General features: G+C 36.1%; 2 protein-coding genes across 3 annotated transcripts in view; both read right to left on the minus strand.

The window, feature by feature from the left end:
* Positions 1 to 4,818: 4,818 nt before the first annotated feature.
* The window catches only part of LOC106884457 (amphoterin-induced protein 2), a 110,725-nt gene continuing 96,044 nt past the window's right edge, over positions 4,819 to 19,499 (minus strand). For both annotated transcript variants that reach the window (XM_014935855.2, XM_014935854.2), the window contains one exon: positions 4,819 to 7,953. In XM_014935855.2, the coding sequence (XP_014791341.1) occupies positions 5,521 to 7,935 (2,415 nt within the window). In that variant the 5' untranslated portion in view covers positions 7,936 to 7,953 and the 3' untranslated portion in view covers positions 4,819 to 5,520. The remainder of the gene's footprint in view (positions 7,954 to 19,499) is intronic.
* Positions 14,184 to 14,663, minus strand: LOC106884456 (uncharacterized). Its single transcript, XM_014935853.1, has one exon. The coding sequence runs from the start codon at positions 14,661 to 14,663 to the stop codon at positions 14,184 to 14,186; it is 480 nt and encodes a 159-aa protein (XP_014791339.1).

Genomic DNA, 19,499 nt, shown 5'->3' on the forward strand with positions numbered 1-19,499 from the left:
TTGCTTAGTCCTTGCAAATGTTTTAGAATAGCTAGCAGACCCCTCATTCAAAACTTCTGTTCTAGAAGAACAATCAATGTGATTGGTCTTTCCCAACAGCGTCCCTTTCACAAAGCAATATTGAAGCACACACACACACACACACATACACACACACATACACACACACACACACACACACACACACACACACACACACACACACACACACACACACACACACACACACACACACAGTGCTGGATTGTTACTATTATCGATGGAAGAAAAAATGAGAGGCAAAGTTGACCTTGGTGGGATTAGAGCCCAGACCGCTGAAATACACATTGAAAGCTAGTCTATACGAGCGTGACCGACTCTGAAAATTCAGTAACAAACCCATCACATATATTAATTTGAATGAAATATCAAACTGGCGGATGAAGGGGGACTAGGTTCGTGCCCAGTTGCTGGCCGTGTATCGTGCATCAATTTATAACAATACTCAGTAACTAACTCCACCCACCTCCAACCACTGTTTAATCAACATCAAACCATTACATTTTATATCTAATGAATTTGAAATATTGAAATGACAAGGTTGTCTCCCTTAGAAGTACTCTTTTAATATAATGGATTAAAAAGGTCTGGTTACTGCACTCAGAATGTAGGCGTTAAAATTGAGAAGAGTTGTTAATGAATCCAGCAAAATGTTGTGTTCACTGTTCGAACCCGGTTGAGGTTATCTTTGTCTTTCATATATCCGAGGTCGACAAAGAAAGGGTGATGAAGAGGCAGAATTATTAGGGTGTCCGACTGAATACCTTGTTTATTCTGGCACTTTGCGTTCTGAGTTCAAATCCGGCTGTAGCATACTTGTGAATTTAACACCACTGCTTGCTCCTTGGTCACTTTCAGTGGAATCAGCTCTTTTTCATGTTCTGGAGCCAGACGTCTGGTTTGAGGGTAACTTTATCCTTCATTTTCGGAGGCCCTCTAAACAGTCATGGGTTCTGTCCCTCACTCCTGGCAAAACGACAAAACTTCGTTATCTGTTTTTCACACAGTCAGCTTCCCTAGGAATTTTCTATGTCATTCTTTTAGATTTTATCAGCTTACCTTGTTAAAGTCAACCTGTCCAGGTGAACTTAATTGCTCTCCAGCACTATTATTGCTGATCTATAGGCAGAATCTCTTAGTTCTATTCGTCTTTATTATAAAATGGGACTGGTATGTGTGCGACGAACAAATTAGTATCATTTACCTTTAATTTACTGTTGTGTCGCTTGAAACAATTTATTTTGCATGATATTAAAATTTAAAATTTCATTATTGTCTGGAATTTAAATAACTAATTAATTTAATAATTCGTGTTTTTTTGTAAACTGATTAAATCAATAACCAATTCATTATGAACACATATTTCTTTTCTTTAGCAACTTTTATACCAACTTCAACAATCAATTACTGTTAAAGGTATTACATTGCGTAAATATATAGGGTGAGATATATTGTAGCTATGTGCGTGTGGGGAGTGTGTGACTATAAGAGTGAGATATATCACGTGTGTGTGTGTGTGTAGAAGATATTACAAGTGTGTGCGTGAAATGAATATGTATGTGTGGTAAATACATCACGCTTGTATGTGGAAGCACATTACGTGTGTGTGTGTGTGTGTGTGTGTGTGTGAGTGTGTGTGAGAGAGTGTGTATGTGGTAAGTATGGGGCCGACCTGTCTGTTACAAATGGTGCCAATAAAAACTCATGTCAAAATTCTTCTCTTTCTGTGTCACGTGATTAGGAGTCGAAGCTGATTGAATTTCTGATTCCTTCTCTCCTCTCTTATGATTGTGTGTTCACTTTCTCACCAGAGGATCGCACGTTCGATTTCATGGCGTCACAATATGGTCAAAGTCTTCTACTGCACACACGAACCAATTAAAGCTCTCTCAGTGAAACGGAATAAATAGAACCCTGCCCCCAAGCGGATTTCGGCTTAACACAGTCATCTGGTCTTTAATGGAATCCCCTCAGCTTCAGCTCATGTTTGTGGTTCTCACCATTTCGCTATCAGACTTGGGTTCTCTTTAAACAGTCTTCGTTTCTTTCACCTCTTACTGAAACTGCAACATCTTAACGTCTGTTGAAACTACTGCACTTACCCGGTCACGTTTAAAGGATCCAGTTTAATAAATCAAACCTATAGAAGACATTAACCGTCATCAATGTATGTTATCACGTGACCAGAACAGTTTTTGTTTTGTTGTCTTAAGTTTTGATTTGCACCTGAGATATACACATGTACCGACTATTAATTATAAAACTCTTCCATTTATATAAGTCACTGATGTCATTTGATCTCCTAACTCTTCCTCTGTCATCGCCTGTTTAATAGATGACAGATATTCATGTTTATTCACCGTTGGAAGTCCACCAGCAACAGTAGAAGACGTGACGAGAACATTTGAAATTACGCCTTATTTGCTAATGACCATTCGTGAAATCTAACGACAGCAGTGTCGTGTCGTTCCCTGTCTTTCTCTTATATCCTCTGCAACGAGATCGTGTCTTAAAATCTTACCTCTGTTTTTGTGCTTATGAGTGAAAAAGGATTCACTTAAAGTGCCAGAGATTTGTTCTTCAATACCGAATGACACTTTGTGTATAATTGTAATGAAGATAACATTAATTCATCAAATGGTTTAACGCATCAATAAGCTTTCTTTTCAGATTAGATTCAGCGGTACGCTTAACTGAATTCGATTTCCGTTTTTAATTTTAATTGATGGTACTAATAATATCTATCAAGGCGGGTTGTTGCTTAAAATGATAATTCATAAGAACAAGATTCATCTGATTCACTTTTACTTGAATTTTCTTTTTAGTTGAGAAGGAACACGAATGTCATCAACATATTTTATCGGAGACGAGGCCTTTTTTCACTCCACTTAGTATTGTCAGGGAAATATTACATAGTGGAAAAGACCTGTTTTAAGATATTTCTTGAATTACTTCCCAGACATTTTAACATATTAAGAAGTTTTACTTTCGAAAACTAGCCTACAGGTTGACATCTTAAGACACTTTAATATACGACAGTCTTCATTATAGTTTGGACCCATGTCGATTGAACCCCTCCATATTTCAGAGTTTATGCAATTACAGGCTTTGTTTCTGTAAGGAACTATACATACAACATGCGAATCTCTAAACCAGAAATATGAATCGGTTTCTAGTTCCCGTCACAGACGAGCACTTCTCTAGAGCTGCTTCCAACAGACTGAGACGGAAAATCGAGGACGATTGCTAATTTCAACCGCTTTACCTTCCTTAGAATCTAGCGGTACTTTTATATTGGCTTACATCAGAAGTCCGAAATGATTTTCATCGCCTGACCGGTTTGTCGTAAGGAAGCCAAACTTACCAATGACCAATGACCTTATGTATGGTGACCTGTGAAAGTGTACTATTGGGAGTGCTGGTGACATAAACGAGAGAGTACTGCAGGGAGAACTGGTGACATATATGAAAGAGCACTGCAATGATGCACACACACACACAGACTGGACTTATGTGAAGGTCATTCAACGGATTGACCGTATTAACCATCAACACAGTACAATCACTATCAAAGAGCTGTGCTCTTTCCCTCTCCATCACTTATAATGCTACTATAATGGCTGCTTTTCCAATGGAGTAGCCAGTGCTGCTCAACTCTTTCTATTTTCTATCATTTTTCATAATAAAAAGACTATCCAGAATATTGAAAGAAGACTTGCAACGTTGCTTCCCAGCCTCGTTTAAGCTAACACTAAACTCCATCCATTAACCTACACACATTTCATAGCGATTTGACATACACCCAAAATATATCAGCGTGAAATATGTGCGAAATTATTCACTGTGAAATAAGTGTACACTTGTAACTCACAGATGAATTCTGACTGAAGAAGAAAATTATCTTTATAAAATATATCGATCTACGCAGAAACATTTTATAATGAGTTGACACACATAAAACATTAAACTCGACAGCCCCCTCGTGCCGTAAAAGCACACAGATTCTGATACTCAAATCTTTGGGAAATTCCAACGGTGAAATATGTCTTATCGTTTTATCCTGATTTATGTTTCATCATCATTTTGCTAATCCCTACTTCTGCTCCACCATCTTCAATATGGTGGCCATTACATTAGTATTGGAATGTAAAAGAATTTGCTTTCGGACAATTCTACATTTGTAGAGAAACTCGGAACATGAGTAACGTGATTTGGTCTGACGGCTACTCAATGTCATTTGATCTTGTGACTGCCATTGGTGACTAACTTTGATCTTAAAACTGTCACATGTAACACAGTTTGGTCTTAAAACAGCTACGAGTAGTTATAATTTAGTTATTGTGGAGAAACGAAATTTTACGTGACATATAAGGGATGCCATGTAAAACTTTGCAGAGAAGGAAGGGCACTTTGGATAATGTGGTGCTGGATAAACCAGGTTTGAATAAAAGACGGGATGGTGACATCTTTGAACCAGATGTTATCTCGATCGGGCACCATCTGATCATAAAGACCACCACCACCATTAACTGCAACTATCATGGTGAGAATACAGCTGCAAGATATTGTCAAGGTGACTTGTGACAGAGCAGTAGCAGCCGGATTTATCGACAGAGGACCGACAGAGCCTTAAGGGAAAAACCCGAAATCATTTTTAGTGGAGCACCAACTTTAAGAAGACTTAAAAAATATTTGGTACCATAAGGTATTTAGTATTCAGTTGTTGAATAAATATAAAACACAATCTCATCTTTTGGAAGTAGAGGAAAAATGCCCAAAGAAAACCACCAGATTATTTATTACAGGGTTTTAGGGACTAAAACCCATTTTTGTCTCTCAACGGTTGCACATGGTGACAAACAAATGAAAGAAAAAAAATTTCCACAAAAATGTGTAATTTTAAATGATTTAAATAAATTATGACTTTTTACAAGGCGTGGAGCCGGAGGATTTTAGGGAAGGGAAACGGGAAAAAGTGTGACGTTCAGGCCTTTCCCAAGGACATTAGCGACGTAAATGAAATGATTTCAACTGGGAATCCAAATCCGAGGCACGGGCTTGATTCACTGGTAACTGACTTCGATTCTTCGTCGCTCGCCAAGTTAAAAAGGAAAATAAAAAGACTGTAAAATATGTCAAAATACGAACAATTGTTCATACGTTAAAGAATGAAATATACTCTTTTGGATTTCCTTTCACCTTCGTTTCCTCATGGAATTTAATAGACCATTGTTATTATTATTATTATTATTATTATTATTATTATTATTAGAAGAGACATTGGCGTTAATTGATTTTGATCAAGGAAAATTTGTTTGAAAGGGAGAGTGAATTTCTGTTTCTAAGAAAATACGGAAATGAAAGTCGTAATGAGATCAAATGGTGACTTAAGGATTTAATGAGAATGTAATTTTCAAGTTACGAAATTTTTCCATTTCTATTTTTTCATTATAGACTGCTTTATATTTAACAATAACTAAATCAAACAGCCGTTCCGAACTCGTCTTTGTAGCTGGCAGTAGGGGAGGACACTGGACTGCTTATATCTCCATTTACCACACTGGACCTACTGTAGAATCGTGGCGGTTTTCTTGGAACCAGGCTCCCAAGACTTCCAACCGAAGAATATCGTTTGTTTGTATCTTCTTTTGGTTTAATTTGTGGCGAAGTAAAAGTGACACTGCGCTTTGGACAGCCACCGCTCGATACGGGTGAGACAGCAAAAGGTAGAACTTTGTTTTTGCTTCCGAATATTGGGTCATAAGAGGAATTATATACAATGTTTGGATTCTGGTTTTTTGAAAACAGATAGTCATTGAGAGGTTCCTGATTGATCATTATGTTATAGAATTCTTCATTGTCGTTGTTATTGCTTTTATGACGACGATTTGTTACATAGTGAGGTGGACCTGTTTTGAACGATGAATAAGAGCCAATAGTATTTCTGGGGAAAGTTGTTAGTGGAACTTCTTTAATGTTGCCTCGCTGCTTGCTTTGGTGAGTTGGTGTATTTTGAGCACTTAATGTTGATCCTAGCAAAGGTGATGCAGACTCAGAAAATGGATGATCTTTTTGAAGCCAGCAAGACGTGTTATTTGGTTCGAGTTCAGAATGAGTTTCATTGAAACGTGTATTAGAAGTATAGAGCTGAGAAACATCTTCAGAATCAACAGGATCGGACTTGAACGACACATAGTTACCATCACTAACTACAGTTTGGTAAAGGGGGTCCATTTCTCCCATGTCCATTTGGTCTTCATCACAACTCCGGTTTTTTACGTCCGAACGATTTTTCTTTTCAAACAAGTCCTCAATTGTGATCCGCAGTTTTTCTTGACGTTTGCGTTGGTTTTTTATATGCCTGAAAACTAACAGCAACATCAGAAGAACTATTAATACCAGAGTAATGGCTACGGAACAAATTATTGCTGTTTTAGCATTGAAAATAGTTTTTTTCGTCTCCATTTCCAATGGTAATCTGTTTGGGTTTAGCTCTAAATTCACTTTGTAAGTTACCGAGTCTCTTCCCATGGGATTTCTGGCTAAACATTTATAGAAACCAACATCTTTCTTCTGAAAGTTTTTTATAGTAAGAACCAAATTTTGAATATTTTCTAAATACTCGACGATCCTAAAATGATCGTCTTTGCTGTCCCCCCTAATGCGTCTGTCATTATGGAGCCATATCATTTCAGCAGGAGGATCAGAGTATAACCTACATGTTAAATTCACATTGGTACCAGCTTGTATCTTTAAAGACGTTCCACTCGAATACATCATGATCTTACAAGCAAATTGATGCTCAGGTACTTTCATGAAATCTTTTCTGCTATTAATATGAGGCCCAGAACAAATCGGCAAAATTGTATTTGAAGGCCATTTCCTATAACTTCTTTCTACCCAATCTCGTAACCAGCGTAGCTTACAATCACACTGCCAAGGATTATTGTATAGATGTAATGTTTCAAGATCCTGTCCGGATTTGTACAAAGCTCTAGAAGACAAACTTTGCAGTATATTATTTTGAATGCTCAAACTTCGAAGAGAAACGAGAGAGGTCAAAGCGTAGTCGTCTATCACAAACAGTCGGTTTTTGTCCAATTTTACAGTGGAAAGTTCTTTTAGAGTTGGAAAAGCATGTTGACTAATGTGTTGTATATTATTACCGCTGAGAATCAATGTCTCTAATGCAGGCAAACTCTTTAGAGCTTCCGTTGGAATTGTGGTCAACATATTACCTTTTAAATCCAAAGCAACCAGATTAACTAATCCAGTAAAGGCATTAATATTGATATCTTCGATTGAATTTTGACGTAATGATAAATTTCGCAGTTCGTCGTATCTGGCAAAATATATAATGGATTTTATAAGCTTTATCATATTATAATCTAAATTTAGTTCCCATGTCTTCACGTGTAAATCATTTGGTACGTCTTCCAGGTTCCTCTGGCTGCAATTCACTGAATAAATATCTCTATAGTCCACCTCTGTACGGCAAACTGGCTCTTCTGATGAACTTGATGATAACATTGGCAAGCTATACAGAAGCAGTAGAAAAATAGAAATTCTGAAGATTTTCAGACACTGTGGAGAATTTCTGTTTAAGTGAGTGTAAAGTTTTGGAGAAATATCTTTCTTTAATAATTTCGATGACCAAGTAAAGGGATATTCTGTGTGAAAGCAGGAGAAAGATGTTCCTACACGAATATAACGAAATGAAGTGTTTTCTTCATCAAAGTCTAAAGAATTTGTCTCTTCCGTCTCTTCTAAAATTCTTTCAAGTTTTTTCTTTCTTTTCTTTTTTCTGTAAATTTCTGTTTTTCCTTTATGTTGTGTGACAAGAAACTGGAAAATTTCCAAGCATTGTTGGTACCAAGGATATCCAAGATGTGCCATCTTTCCCCAATTTTCTTCCTGGAAAATAAAAAGGAAAAAAATTAAAAAAACAAAAGCAAAACATGACCCTTTAATTTATACAAAGGTTAATAGTTTCAAATAAAGAACAAAATATTTTACAAATATAATTTTTAACTACGGCTTCAGTATTATTTCATACATTCTAAATGTTTTCATGTTTTCTGTAACGATTGACCACTCATTTAAATATGGAATTCCTTTTAGAAATGAGTTTGATAATTATTTTATCGCAATGTTTAGAAATACTGTGGTATCTAGCTGGCCTGAAAGCTTTCCATAATCACCCACCGACCACGCAATATCTTTATTTTCTTAAACCTTTAACTTGTTATTGGCGAAACAATACAGATCACAGACAACATAATGATTCGGTGGTGAACCAGGGATCTTCTACGAAACATTTCGATTACATTTTGATAACAGTAATCGTATATATATATATATATATATATATATATATATATTGGCGATTATATTAATTATGAATACAAATATGTAAATAAAATGTAAATATGCAGCATCAGTTTTGAAGAGGATGTATTATTTGCTGTGTGAAATTATAAGACAGTCAGTCCATAGTGGTCCCCTACTCTTTTTGTATCATGGATCGTTTTCGTGCCCGACAATTTTTCCATAAACCGGGAAATCACACGCATAAGTTTACAAATCAAGTGCCTAATAATCTAATTTACTTATTACAGATATAATACATAGATTTTGCATGTATAATACATGCAATACAAATTGCCAAAACATCCTGCAGATTGGCCGGGGTCCTTTGCATTTAAAGATAAATATTTCGATTCTAAATTCTATCGAGTAAGTCAGGCAATAATTCTTATTTATTGGAATAATTTTGGTATCCACCCTGAAAATGTCCACGGAACACCAAACTTGGAAACTTATTAAGTGGCCAGAGGGATTATTTCGACCGATTGAAAGGTGATACAAATTGAGTGGGCAGTAGTATGACTTGCTGGCATCGGTTGAGAGGTAGCATCGATTGTATCGATTGATTGAGAAGTGGTGTTGCTGAACTGACAGCATAGAAATATAGCAGGGATTGATTCCAAGGTGATAGAGATATCGCATAAAAGGAAAGTAAAAATAGCAATCGAGAAAACCGTCATCTTTACACCTCTGCAGCTTTAAAATAGTGGACGGGCTTTTAAAATTCTTTTACTTGTTTCAGTCATGAAGCTGCGGCCATGCTGGAGCATTGCCTTAGAATGTGAAATGCTTGCAGTTGAAGGAAGAACACAGACTGGATTTTGAGAAGGTCATGGCCCCCAAACAAGTATGAAATATCTGAATTTGGAACGCTGAAGCGAGTGTTGGCTCAGTTGCGATCTTTGACTGCGATGCTGTATTTAATTAGTAGAAACTCCCAAAGATCTATTTAGTCCTCAATTGTTACGAGTCCATTACTTCTCCTTTCATTGAAACATAAAAATGGTGAAAACAATGAAGAATACTTTAGACTCTTCCACGACAATGGCTCTGTATATATCTATTGAACAACAGAAACAGAATTAGCAGATGGTTTTATAATACTTCTATAGTTGTCATGAAATAAGAAATATAAATCGACTATTATAGTTATTTTTTTCAAACTTAATGTAACATAAATCAATGACTGAACATTGATAAAGAACACGTTAATGGTGTTGTTGAGTTCGATTGAAAGAAAGAGAGATTATAGAAAGTTACGATTAAATAGAAAAATAAATACACACTTTTCAATTGTTTAAAAATATATTTATCTTGTTCCCAGATTCTAAAAAGAAAATCATTTTGAAATCTGACTGCTTTTTCAGTAAGACATCAGCAGGTTTCATATAAATTGAGGATATATTTTGCCAATATATATTTAGATGAAATAAATCGAGATATTGATAGATATTGACTTGAAAGTTATTAGTTTGAAATAAATATTTGCTGGAAATAAAGAAAAATCATAAATATTCCTTGTAAGTTGAGTCGATTCCTAGAATTCTCTTTAAAAGATTTAACGGGATTTTATTTTATTTGTTTCAATGTTTTTAACAGCCATAGTCGTTAATCTCCGTCTTCTGCCTAATATGTATTGTTCTGTATTTATCTTCTCCAGAAAAATCATTAGCAATGCTCAATTCTTCTTTACTATCACGGTTTGTTAGGTTAACCTTTAAGAAACCTCATACTTCTTATAGTCTTCGATCAAATGCTCGGTCATTTCTTAACCCTTTTTCAACCGACTTTGTTCTTCTGTTTGTACAATCACCATAATATCCTTTACTTGTTTCAAACTGTAAAATCATTTCCTGTCAAAACTATTAACTTCCGGTCTCTCATCATTGACTCAAGCTTCTCAGTCATAAAACTTCTCTGAATCTTTATGTTCTCTTCAGTGAAATAAGCTACTGATTCCCAACAGCACTGCTCTCTTCCCAACCTTGCATCCTTTTATTTACCCATTGCTTATGGAAAACGTATTCTCCTGCGAAGTTACGTTCTCAGAACCTTTACGCAGCAGTATAATTTTGATCGGAAAAGATTCCCGGTAATTATAGATAAATGTTAGAAACGGAAATTGAAGCCACAAAATATACAATCCTCTCTTTTTCTTGCAAGGAAACAGAGTAAATCCCTATTTATTGGATTACGGTGACCTGAAAATATGGTCGACTTCTGTTTATTATTTCTTGCTTAAACAAAATTTCAGAACGATTTGGGCATCTAGAAAAGTATAAAAATATAACATTGCTGAGTAAAAAAAAAATTAAAAAACAGATCGTTTACAGCAATTGCTTACAGAATTCCTTGACAGTTTCAGGGTCCGTTAGTCGTTATCCCCCACCAATATTTTTAATGACAAATAATCAACAAATAGCATTCAGTCTATTCGTTGAAGTTAGGATGAAGAACTTCCGTCTCTGCTTTAGATCGGAATCGTCTTCGAGGATTCATGAATAACTTATTTTTGATAGTCAAGCTTTGTTGACAAATATTCTCCATGTTTATCAAAGCGATATTTCCCCGTTTAATATCGATTTATAACTTTGGTACAAGGTCAGCAGATTTTCCTGAGTGGTCTCTCCCTCAATTTATCTGATTGGTACCTTATTTTATTGACCAGCGAATGATGAAAGGTAAAGTCGACCTAAGCAGGATTTGAACTCAGAATATAAAGTTTGCTAACTAAATATTGCAAGATTATAGGTTAGGTGCTTTTCTGATTCTACCCATGCTGTTGTTCTATCACCCCTACCAGTCACCCACCTTCATCATGTTGCACTGATTCCACCACTTAATCCACCGATATTATACCCATCCATAGTTCTGTTCTTATAAAATTTAGAGAAATCAACTTCAGAGATATTTAATTGGTGAGTATTAAACAAGAGACGAAGGGTTTAGAACATCAGTCATCTGGTTAAGCGCTCAAATAGTCTGAAATATATTCGCAAGTATTTTACTTTTCAGCCGACATTCATTGCATAACGTAAGACTTTACACTCCGCTCTCCTATAATAAGATAAAATTTTGTCATGTCATGAAGAATAAATTCCATTGGGAAAGAGTCATTTTGGCCATTCTTATATTCTCTTTTCATTTAGTTTGTGAATGTCTTATCGAAACTCCAAGCCTCTGGGCTCCACCCTCCACTCCCCTCTCATCACTTTGGATTCATAACTTCTTATCAGATTGCACTACTACTGCAGGGACTGACAGAGCTATTTCAACCGTTCAAACAAATTCGATGTGTCACAAGATAAACTTTTATCTTTCTGTACATCAATGACTTATTTACCCCCTCTTCTAACAACACCTACCCCCCACTAAACTGATAAAGTCTTTCATTCTTCCTTAATATTCTTCAACCAAGCATTCTTCGCTCGTCGCCTGGACACAGCACTCCAATCACACACTGACTCCATGAACAGAAATATCGAAAGCGGCCTCCATTGACGCTTTGCTAATATTCTCTTTCAACGACAAGAAACTTCGTTATTCCTTTAAAAAAAAAAAAGAACCATCTATCCACATCCTTTAATGATGAAGAGCAGAACTAAAACTCAGCCCTCAAAAATCACTCCAAAAGTTGGATCTTACTATCACTGACAATATCTCCAGGCGAACGGACATCCTTATCATACCAATACCACGTGAGTGGAATTTGATAAGCAAAAACTGTGCAGAATCCCATTGTACACACACTCTCATACACGTACATACACATATAATGCATATACACAGAGACACACATGCATAAGGGGAAGGGTGTGAACATTGACTGGAAAATTGAAAAACCTGTCCTCTTCAATGAAAGTTCTTTGCGATATTTGTTTTGAAGCAAGTTCCAGATACTTCTTTGCCTTTCTCGACACCAGAAAAAACAATTATTGACCTCATGTAGATAACGTGCTATTGTTTATTAGTTAGGTTATAGAATAAAAATGTTTTATCATAAAATTACTTTTACTGGCGAATTTTTCCCTCCCCATCTCATGTCTCCCTCACAATCATCACAGCTCTTTCAACTCAGCTCCGTAACATATTATGTTTTTAATTTCTACATTGTAGAGTTGTTCATTTTCTCCGTTCAACCCTAATTTATTTGTCTACAAGGAAATCAGCCTTGTTCCATGTCATTGAACAAATATTTTTTGCTTCATGAATCAGGATATTATTATACTTATTTGGTAAAGATGCAAGTCTTTTCTAATTTAATCTCATAGCTTTCTCGTAATCTCAACGTAAAGAGAATCAAAAATGCTGTTGTGACAGTGATTCCCTTCTACAGGCACAACAAAGGAGTTCTGTCCATGAAGCCAGTTAAGCAGGGACGAAAAGCCTGTTTTGAATACAGAGGCCCAGAGTTGTGTAAGGCATCGAATGTTTGTGTCACAATAAATACAAGACAGACCTTTTGTTTCGTGGTAGGCTTGAGATACTGCCCGGTTTAAAATCATTTCCAGATTCTTGCATTGTTTTGGTGAATTCACTTTCTTTCAAGCATTTTGTTCAAATACCCTGTTCGACAAAAACAGTCTCGTACAAAACTACTTTTAGTTGTAACTTTCCATTGAGGATACTACGTGGGCCATGCTGCAGAAGGTTACCCTGTCTGATGACTCATAATTCAGTATCAGCCCCTCCCCCAGTTCTTACTAGTGACTCTCGCCAGGGATTATAAAATCCTCAACCTGAAGCAACTAAAATCCTGTTAGGAAGGTCACATGTAGCGGTTTGTAGTAACCTTGGTCTCTTCTCACCATTTCTTCACCAAACAAACTCTTAAAGAACAGAAAACTATCCGATGGCTAAATTTTATTTTCTCTTCAAGACACACTTTTCGCTACCATTATTCCTAATGTAAGGACGGACGCAAAATGCTGAGAAGCATTTCGTCCGCCCTTACGTTCTGAGTTCAAATTCCGCCGAGGTTGACTTCGCCTTTCATCCTTTCGGGGTCGATAAAATAAGTACCAGTTAAGTACTGGGGTTGATGTAATTGACTAGCCCCTCCTCTCAAATTTCAGGCCTTGTGCCTAGAGTATAGAGAGGATTATTTCTACTTTTTCTTTGTTATTTTGGCTACATACTGTGCTCAAATTTATTTCCGAAATTCCGTGTCTTTTGCCCTCACATGGAATCTACCTGTGTCTCCAGAGATTGATTGCAATAAAGATTTCCAATTAAAAGTCTCTTTCATCCATTCCTAAAACTTCATCCCTACTAACTACCAGCACCTGACCAACTACCAGCATCCGATAGATTACCAACATTAGTACGATTACCTCTCGATCTGTTTTAGGACATCTATTTCACCTTTTTTTTAATGAAGTCATTAAAAAAAGGTGAATCAAGACCCAAACTCCTTTCGGTTCTCTTTCATTGATCCTTCAACACTGATGCCATTGAAACCGAAATATTTACTCCTTAAATTCTGGTTGTCATGGAGACTGACGGATACAGTCTTCATGCCCTTGATATCAGCAACACCTTTGGCCGTATCTGACCTGACATATTCGCTGTTACTTCCAACCGAACTCATTTCCGACCACAAAGTATCATCTATTATCGTATATTATCATATAGCAGCCTCTCTGGTTTCTATGTTTACGAGGTGGTCTCAAAGACTTCCCGGAATAGTTATGTGTTTAATAAAAAATTACTTTTTTACCTAATTTTTGACATCATCTCCTTCGAAATAGTTACCTTGCGCAGCAAATACATCGGTCTCAGCGTTCCCGCCACTTTTGGAATTCGGCCTGGAAGTCGTGTCCGTAAGCGAGTCGAGGGACCTTCAGCGATTCTCTCGTGATCGTGATAACAATGTTGAAGCAGCGACCTTTGAACTGCATGTTCCTCTTGGGGAAGAGATGGATATCCGCAGGTGAAGAATCTGGCGAATAAGGCGGGTGTAGAAGCAATACCATGTTAATTGATGAGGAACTCACGAGGGAGAAAAACTCGGTAACAGGGTTCGTTGTCGTCGTGAAGAATGCAGACGTTAGGATTGCCTGCTGCACGGACTCATACAACAGATCAACAGCATCAACGATGTCGTTGATTGTCCCCCGACGATTCTCATGCAGAAGTTGATGAATTTTCTGCACATTTTCGGAGGTGGCACTCGTGGAAGGTCTTCCAGACGGCTCATCGTATTTCAGGGACGTTCTTCCGCTTTTGAAGCACTGGAAACAGTACATACGACCCATTGCCTCGTTGCCGTAAGTTCGCCCGAAGCATGCTCAACGTTTCTGTAGTAGGCTTCCCAAGTTTAATGTAAAATTTCGCGTTCGCTGTTTTTTCCAACTTGCAGTTCACGACAAGAAATCGCTGACCACAGCATTCACGTGATCAGAAAAACACAAATGTTTCACAACTTGCGAAGTAAGCACAGCGATGTCACTCGGCACATTGTCTCATGAGGTCACTGCTAGCTTTCACTGCGCACGCAATTGTGTGGTGCCATCTGCTGGCGCACTACAGAACTAGTCCGGGAACGTTTTGATACCACCTCGTAAATGGCCCATAACCTTTAGTATTGATTTCTTACACTTTCTCAATGAAACACTCTAAGCTTTTTTGTAGGAATAAGAAGAATAATCTCATTATGAATATTTTTAAAGTTAAAGTTTAGTCATGTAAAGATAAATAAATATAAAACGCCGGCTAAAAAAAAATAGTTGCAGAAGATATATTTTTGATATTATATATAATGAATATACATTGTATGTTAACATTGAATTTCTTGAAAAACTAGAGAAGACCAAGAGAAACAAAACGTTTCAATAAATGAAAATATAATTATTGATCGTTTTCCTTACAATTCCCGTTCACCTGATCAACAACCAATGAAGTATCACATTTTATTGTAAACTCCACTCTATCAAGAAAATTAGCTGGAAATTCTTGTCTATAAATTAAAAAAACAAAAACAAGCAATGGTAGAGTAATCTATATACCGAACAATATGGTTGTATTGGGTGTATAAACAATTATGGATTGTTAGTGGCGGTAGGAATATAGTGCTACTAGTAAACGTGAATTTACTAGAACAAACGACCTACCTCATCCAGCTCATCAGAGGTAAAATAGAAAGACACATAATCATTTTCAGAGCTTTCTTTAGAAAAGAAATTACCCTCAGACGGGAAACTTGGTCCAAATGCTTGTAAGAGTAAGGACTCTGCTGCTAAAAACAGCCAAGGACCTGGTGTTGATGTTTTAAAAAAAAACCGATAATTAATTCCGCCTTGTTCAACATGCATAGCCTTGTCTACCGTATTTCACACGAAAAGCTTTGGTTTAATGCTATTAGGTTTGCCTAAGATGCCAATGTGGGCGTGTAGATATTCAGAATATAAATGAAATATAAATCAACATCATTAAACAGAGATTAAGCGCTTTCCTTGTTTAGAAGCAGCTTAAATGGTAGACAAATCATCGATATTAAATGATGTAATTTTGCGACAATTGTCAACTTCTTCAGACAGAAAGTTTGTTAACAAAATACTATTGTTAATTAATTTAAAGCATTAACTAATTAGTATTTATCATTGCTGCAGCCATAGACACATTGTTTCAAGATGTCCGTTTTGCTTTGGTGTGATGTCGTCTGTGGAACAAATGAAAATATTCTTGATAATGTTCTCAACCTACCTACTTTCTTACCTAGCTGGCTACCTGCCTGCCTGCCTGCCTGCCTGCCTGCCTGCCTACCTACCTACCTTCCTTCCTTCCTTCCTTCCTTCCTTCCTTCCTACTTGCTTGTCTGTCTGTCTATCTGTCTGTCTGTCTATCTGTCTGTCTGTCTATCTGTCTGTCTGTCTATCTGTCTGTTTGTCTATCTGTTTGTTAATAATTAGAAAAATAGTCATTAAACGTCACCAGTCCATTATGTATAAAAATTCTTATTTCTCATGAATATCCAACGAAAAATGAATTTATACTGAGTGAAAATCGCAACCAAACAATTAAGAATGATGCTCCTCATTGCAGATTGTCTGGCACAAAGGTCGTAGAAATTCACAGATGCATTAGTGGCTTTCATCCATATATGTATGGATGGTTCAGGATAATAAATTTCTATTTCGTAACATAAATATATCAACGATAAGAATCAGTGAAGGTTAGAAGAGAATCTACATTGGTAGAATATACATCGTCGGTCAAATTTATGTTTGAGAAAAATCAATAAGTTTGCCTCAACATGAAATGCGTCTATTATTTTTATCACAAGCTCATTCACTTCACATCACACTGATGAGAAAGAGAGTTTTCGAAACAATCTGTCTATAGATATAGAGAATCTATGTTAAATATTAAAAATTAAATACTTTTCTTATTTATTATTTTACGAGAGAGAGAGAGGGAGAGAGAGAGAGAGAGAGAGAGAGAGAGAGGGGAAGAGAGAGAGAGAGGAAGAGAGAGAGAGGAAGAGAGAGAGAGGAAGAGAGAGAGAGAGAACTTTATAGAATATTTCCGACAAATATTTTTCGTTGTAAAAAATAACCAATGAGAAATGATTTTAAATCGTGTACAAAACCTAGTAATATTGATAATGAAGTTCCTCATTTCTGCTCAACAAAAGTGATAAATATCGATTTACGGAAAGAGGCGCACAGGAAAATCCTATTTGCAAGAATAGACCTTCTACATTTATATAAAGATAACAGATATTCATATCTTCTTGTCCTCTCAACACCAGTAATATATTAATTAATTATCATCATTATTATCATTATTTTGGTTTGGATCAGGTTCGGTCTTATTCTTATTCGGGTTACTACCTGTAACCTTAGGTATCCACAAGTTTTCAGCAGTCTTTCAAGTGCTTAAAACCCTCCTGATAATCCTTGCTGTCTCTGAGAGGCAAACTTTCTGTAGGAACTCTACCGGCCATTCTATTTCAATCTCCTTCAGCCATTTGTCTATATCTTGGCTTATTGTTCCCAACGCACCAATTTCTATAGGTATGGGCTTTACAGCTTTCATATTTCAACCTCTACTGTTCGCATGCTCCAAATTCTTCCTATTACAAATTTTAAGTGATTGTAATTTTTTTGTTTGTCATCTTCTTTCTTCACGATCCTAGAATCAACAAGACATTATGGGTCGATTAGTAATCAAAATAAGGTCAAACAACTGACATGCAAATCTGTGGTATTGAGCAGAATATTTGCTGTAGCCCATCTTGGCGAGGCATTTTATAATTATTTAGGGAGGGAAAGCAATTAGAAGAGAAGGACGTCTACTAAGTACAAGAGAAAAAGGGAGTATAAGAGAGAGATAGAGAAAGCGAGTAGAGAAAACAGTTTGAAAAAGGAAAAGAGAGACAAATATAAAGAAAGAAAGAAAAAGAGAGTAATTTATACAACTAAAATCGAGTTGAATAAAATATAATGTATATAATATATAAGTTATAGAAAGGTAAAAATATAAAAATATAAAATAAAATGTATAATATAAAAAATAATATAGTAACATGATAATCTATGTAGAATAGATACAGATATGTAAAATATGAAAATAAGTATATTAAATAAGTAATTTAAATTAATGGATGGTTAAATAAGTAAATATATAAATGAATATTGTCAGCAGACAGAGAAGATAGATAGATAGATAGATAGATAGAGAGAGAGAGAGAGAGAGAGAGAGAGAGAGAGAGAGGAATAGAAAAAGAAAGGAGTGGGGAAAAAGGGCAGGTGAGAGATAGGGGAGAGGTGAGTAAAGATAATTAATGGGAGTCAATTATCAGTGAGTCATTAATGTTCGGGTTGAGGATGAATAAATGGATGGAGTCATAGATTCGCAAAGAGTCCCAGAGTAATTTTTAGATCGACGGATATTTTTTCAAGCTACAGAGAGGTATGAATTCAGCAGGTAAACGACCAGGTGTGTAGGTGGTTAGATACCCCCAAACGCACACATATGCATACTGATATATATATATATATATATATACGCGCGTTACACACACACACAAACATACACACACACATACAAATAGAAGCACACTGACACTCACACACACGTATATATATGCATATACACACAAATACATATACACATGTATACACACATATACATATATATATAGACACAAACACACACACATAAAGAGAGTTAGGGAGAGAGAGGGCGAGAAAGAGAAAGAGAGAGGTGGAGTGAGAGAGGGGGAGTGAGAAAGACACAAGTATAGACACACAGAAAAAACAAAAAACACAAACAAGAAATAAAGGCATGACCAGCAAAATTTGCTTTCATTATTTACTATTAAATGTCTCGTATCGATAGCTAAATATATATTTCATAAAAAAGTCGATTATGTTTATCAATTAAAAAAAAAACAAAACATGAAAGAGAATTTCTATGACTATACTAGATAAGCACCAGCTCTGTTAGTGTATATATATATTGAAGTTCTATGACGTCCTGTACCCATATATGCCTGTGTATATACATATATATGTATGTACATATATGTATGTATACATGCATATATATATGTATATTATTTATATTATTATATGATCGAACGCCACGCATCCATTTCCAAGTAAGTTTTATCTTAGCAAGTTTGATACGACACTTGTTCTATTTCTATTTCTCTTTCGTTTCCTCTTTCTTCCTTCCTCTAATTCTTTTATTCTCCCCTTTTCGTTTTTACTCTATCATTCTTTCTCTAATTCTTTTTCTCTCCCCTTCACCGTTCTGTATCTGTCCCTTTCTCTTCCTCCTTTACTCTCTCGTTGCTCACACGTGACCATCGGCCATCTTTCTTTTCCTAACTTGAGTTTCTTTTTTTTCTTCCGATCAGCTACAAGAGATCAGACGCATCCTTGTTCTCTCCAGTGAGATGGAACAAGCAGACATCTTCAGAGATACAATATTGAAGCAGAACCATTATATAGTGTCCTAATCCTGTTTAGCAACGTTTCTACACATTACGATGGAGTGATTGAAATCTGTTGTTGTTCAAATATGTCACTGACCCCTGTCACTAAAACTTCACACATTATATAATGTACACACACACACACACA

Source organism: Octopus bimaculoides, chromosome 3, assembly GCF_001194135.2.
Source record: "Octopus bimaculoides isolate UCB-OBI-ISO-001 chromosome 3, ASM119413v2, whole genome shotgun sequence".
NCBI classification, from domain to species: domain Eukaryota; kingdom Metazoa; phylum Mollusca; class Cephalopoda; order Octopoda; family Octopodidae; genus Octopus; species Octopus bimaculoides.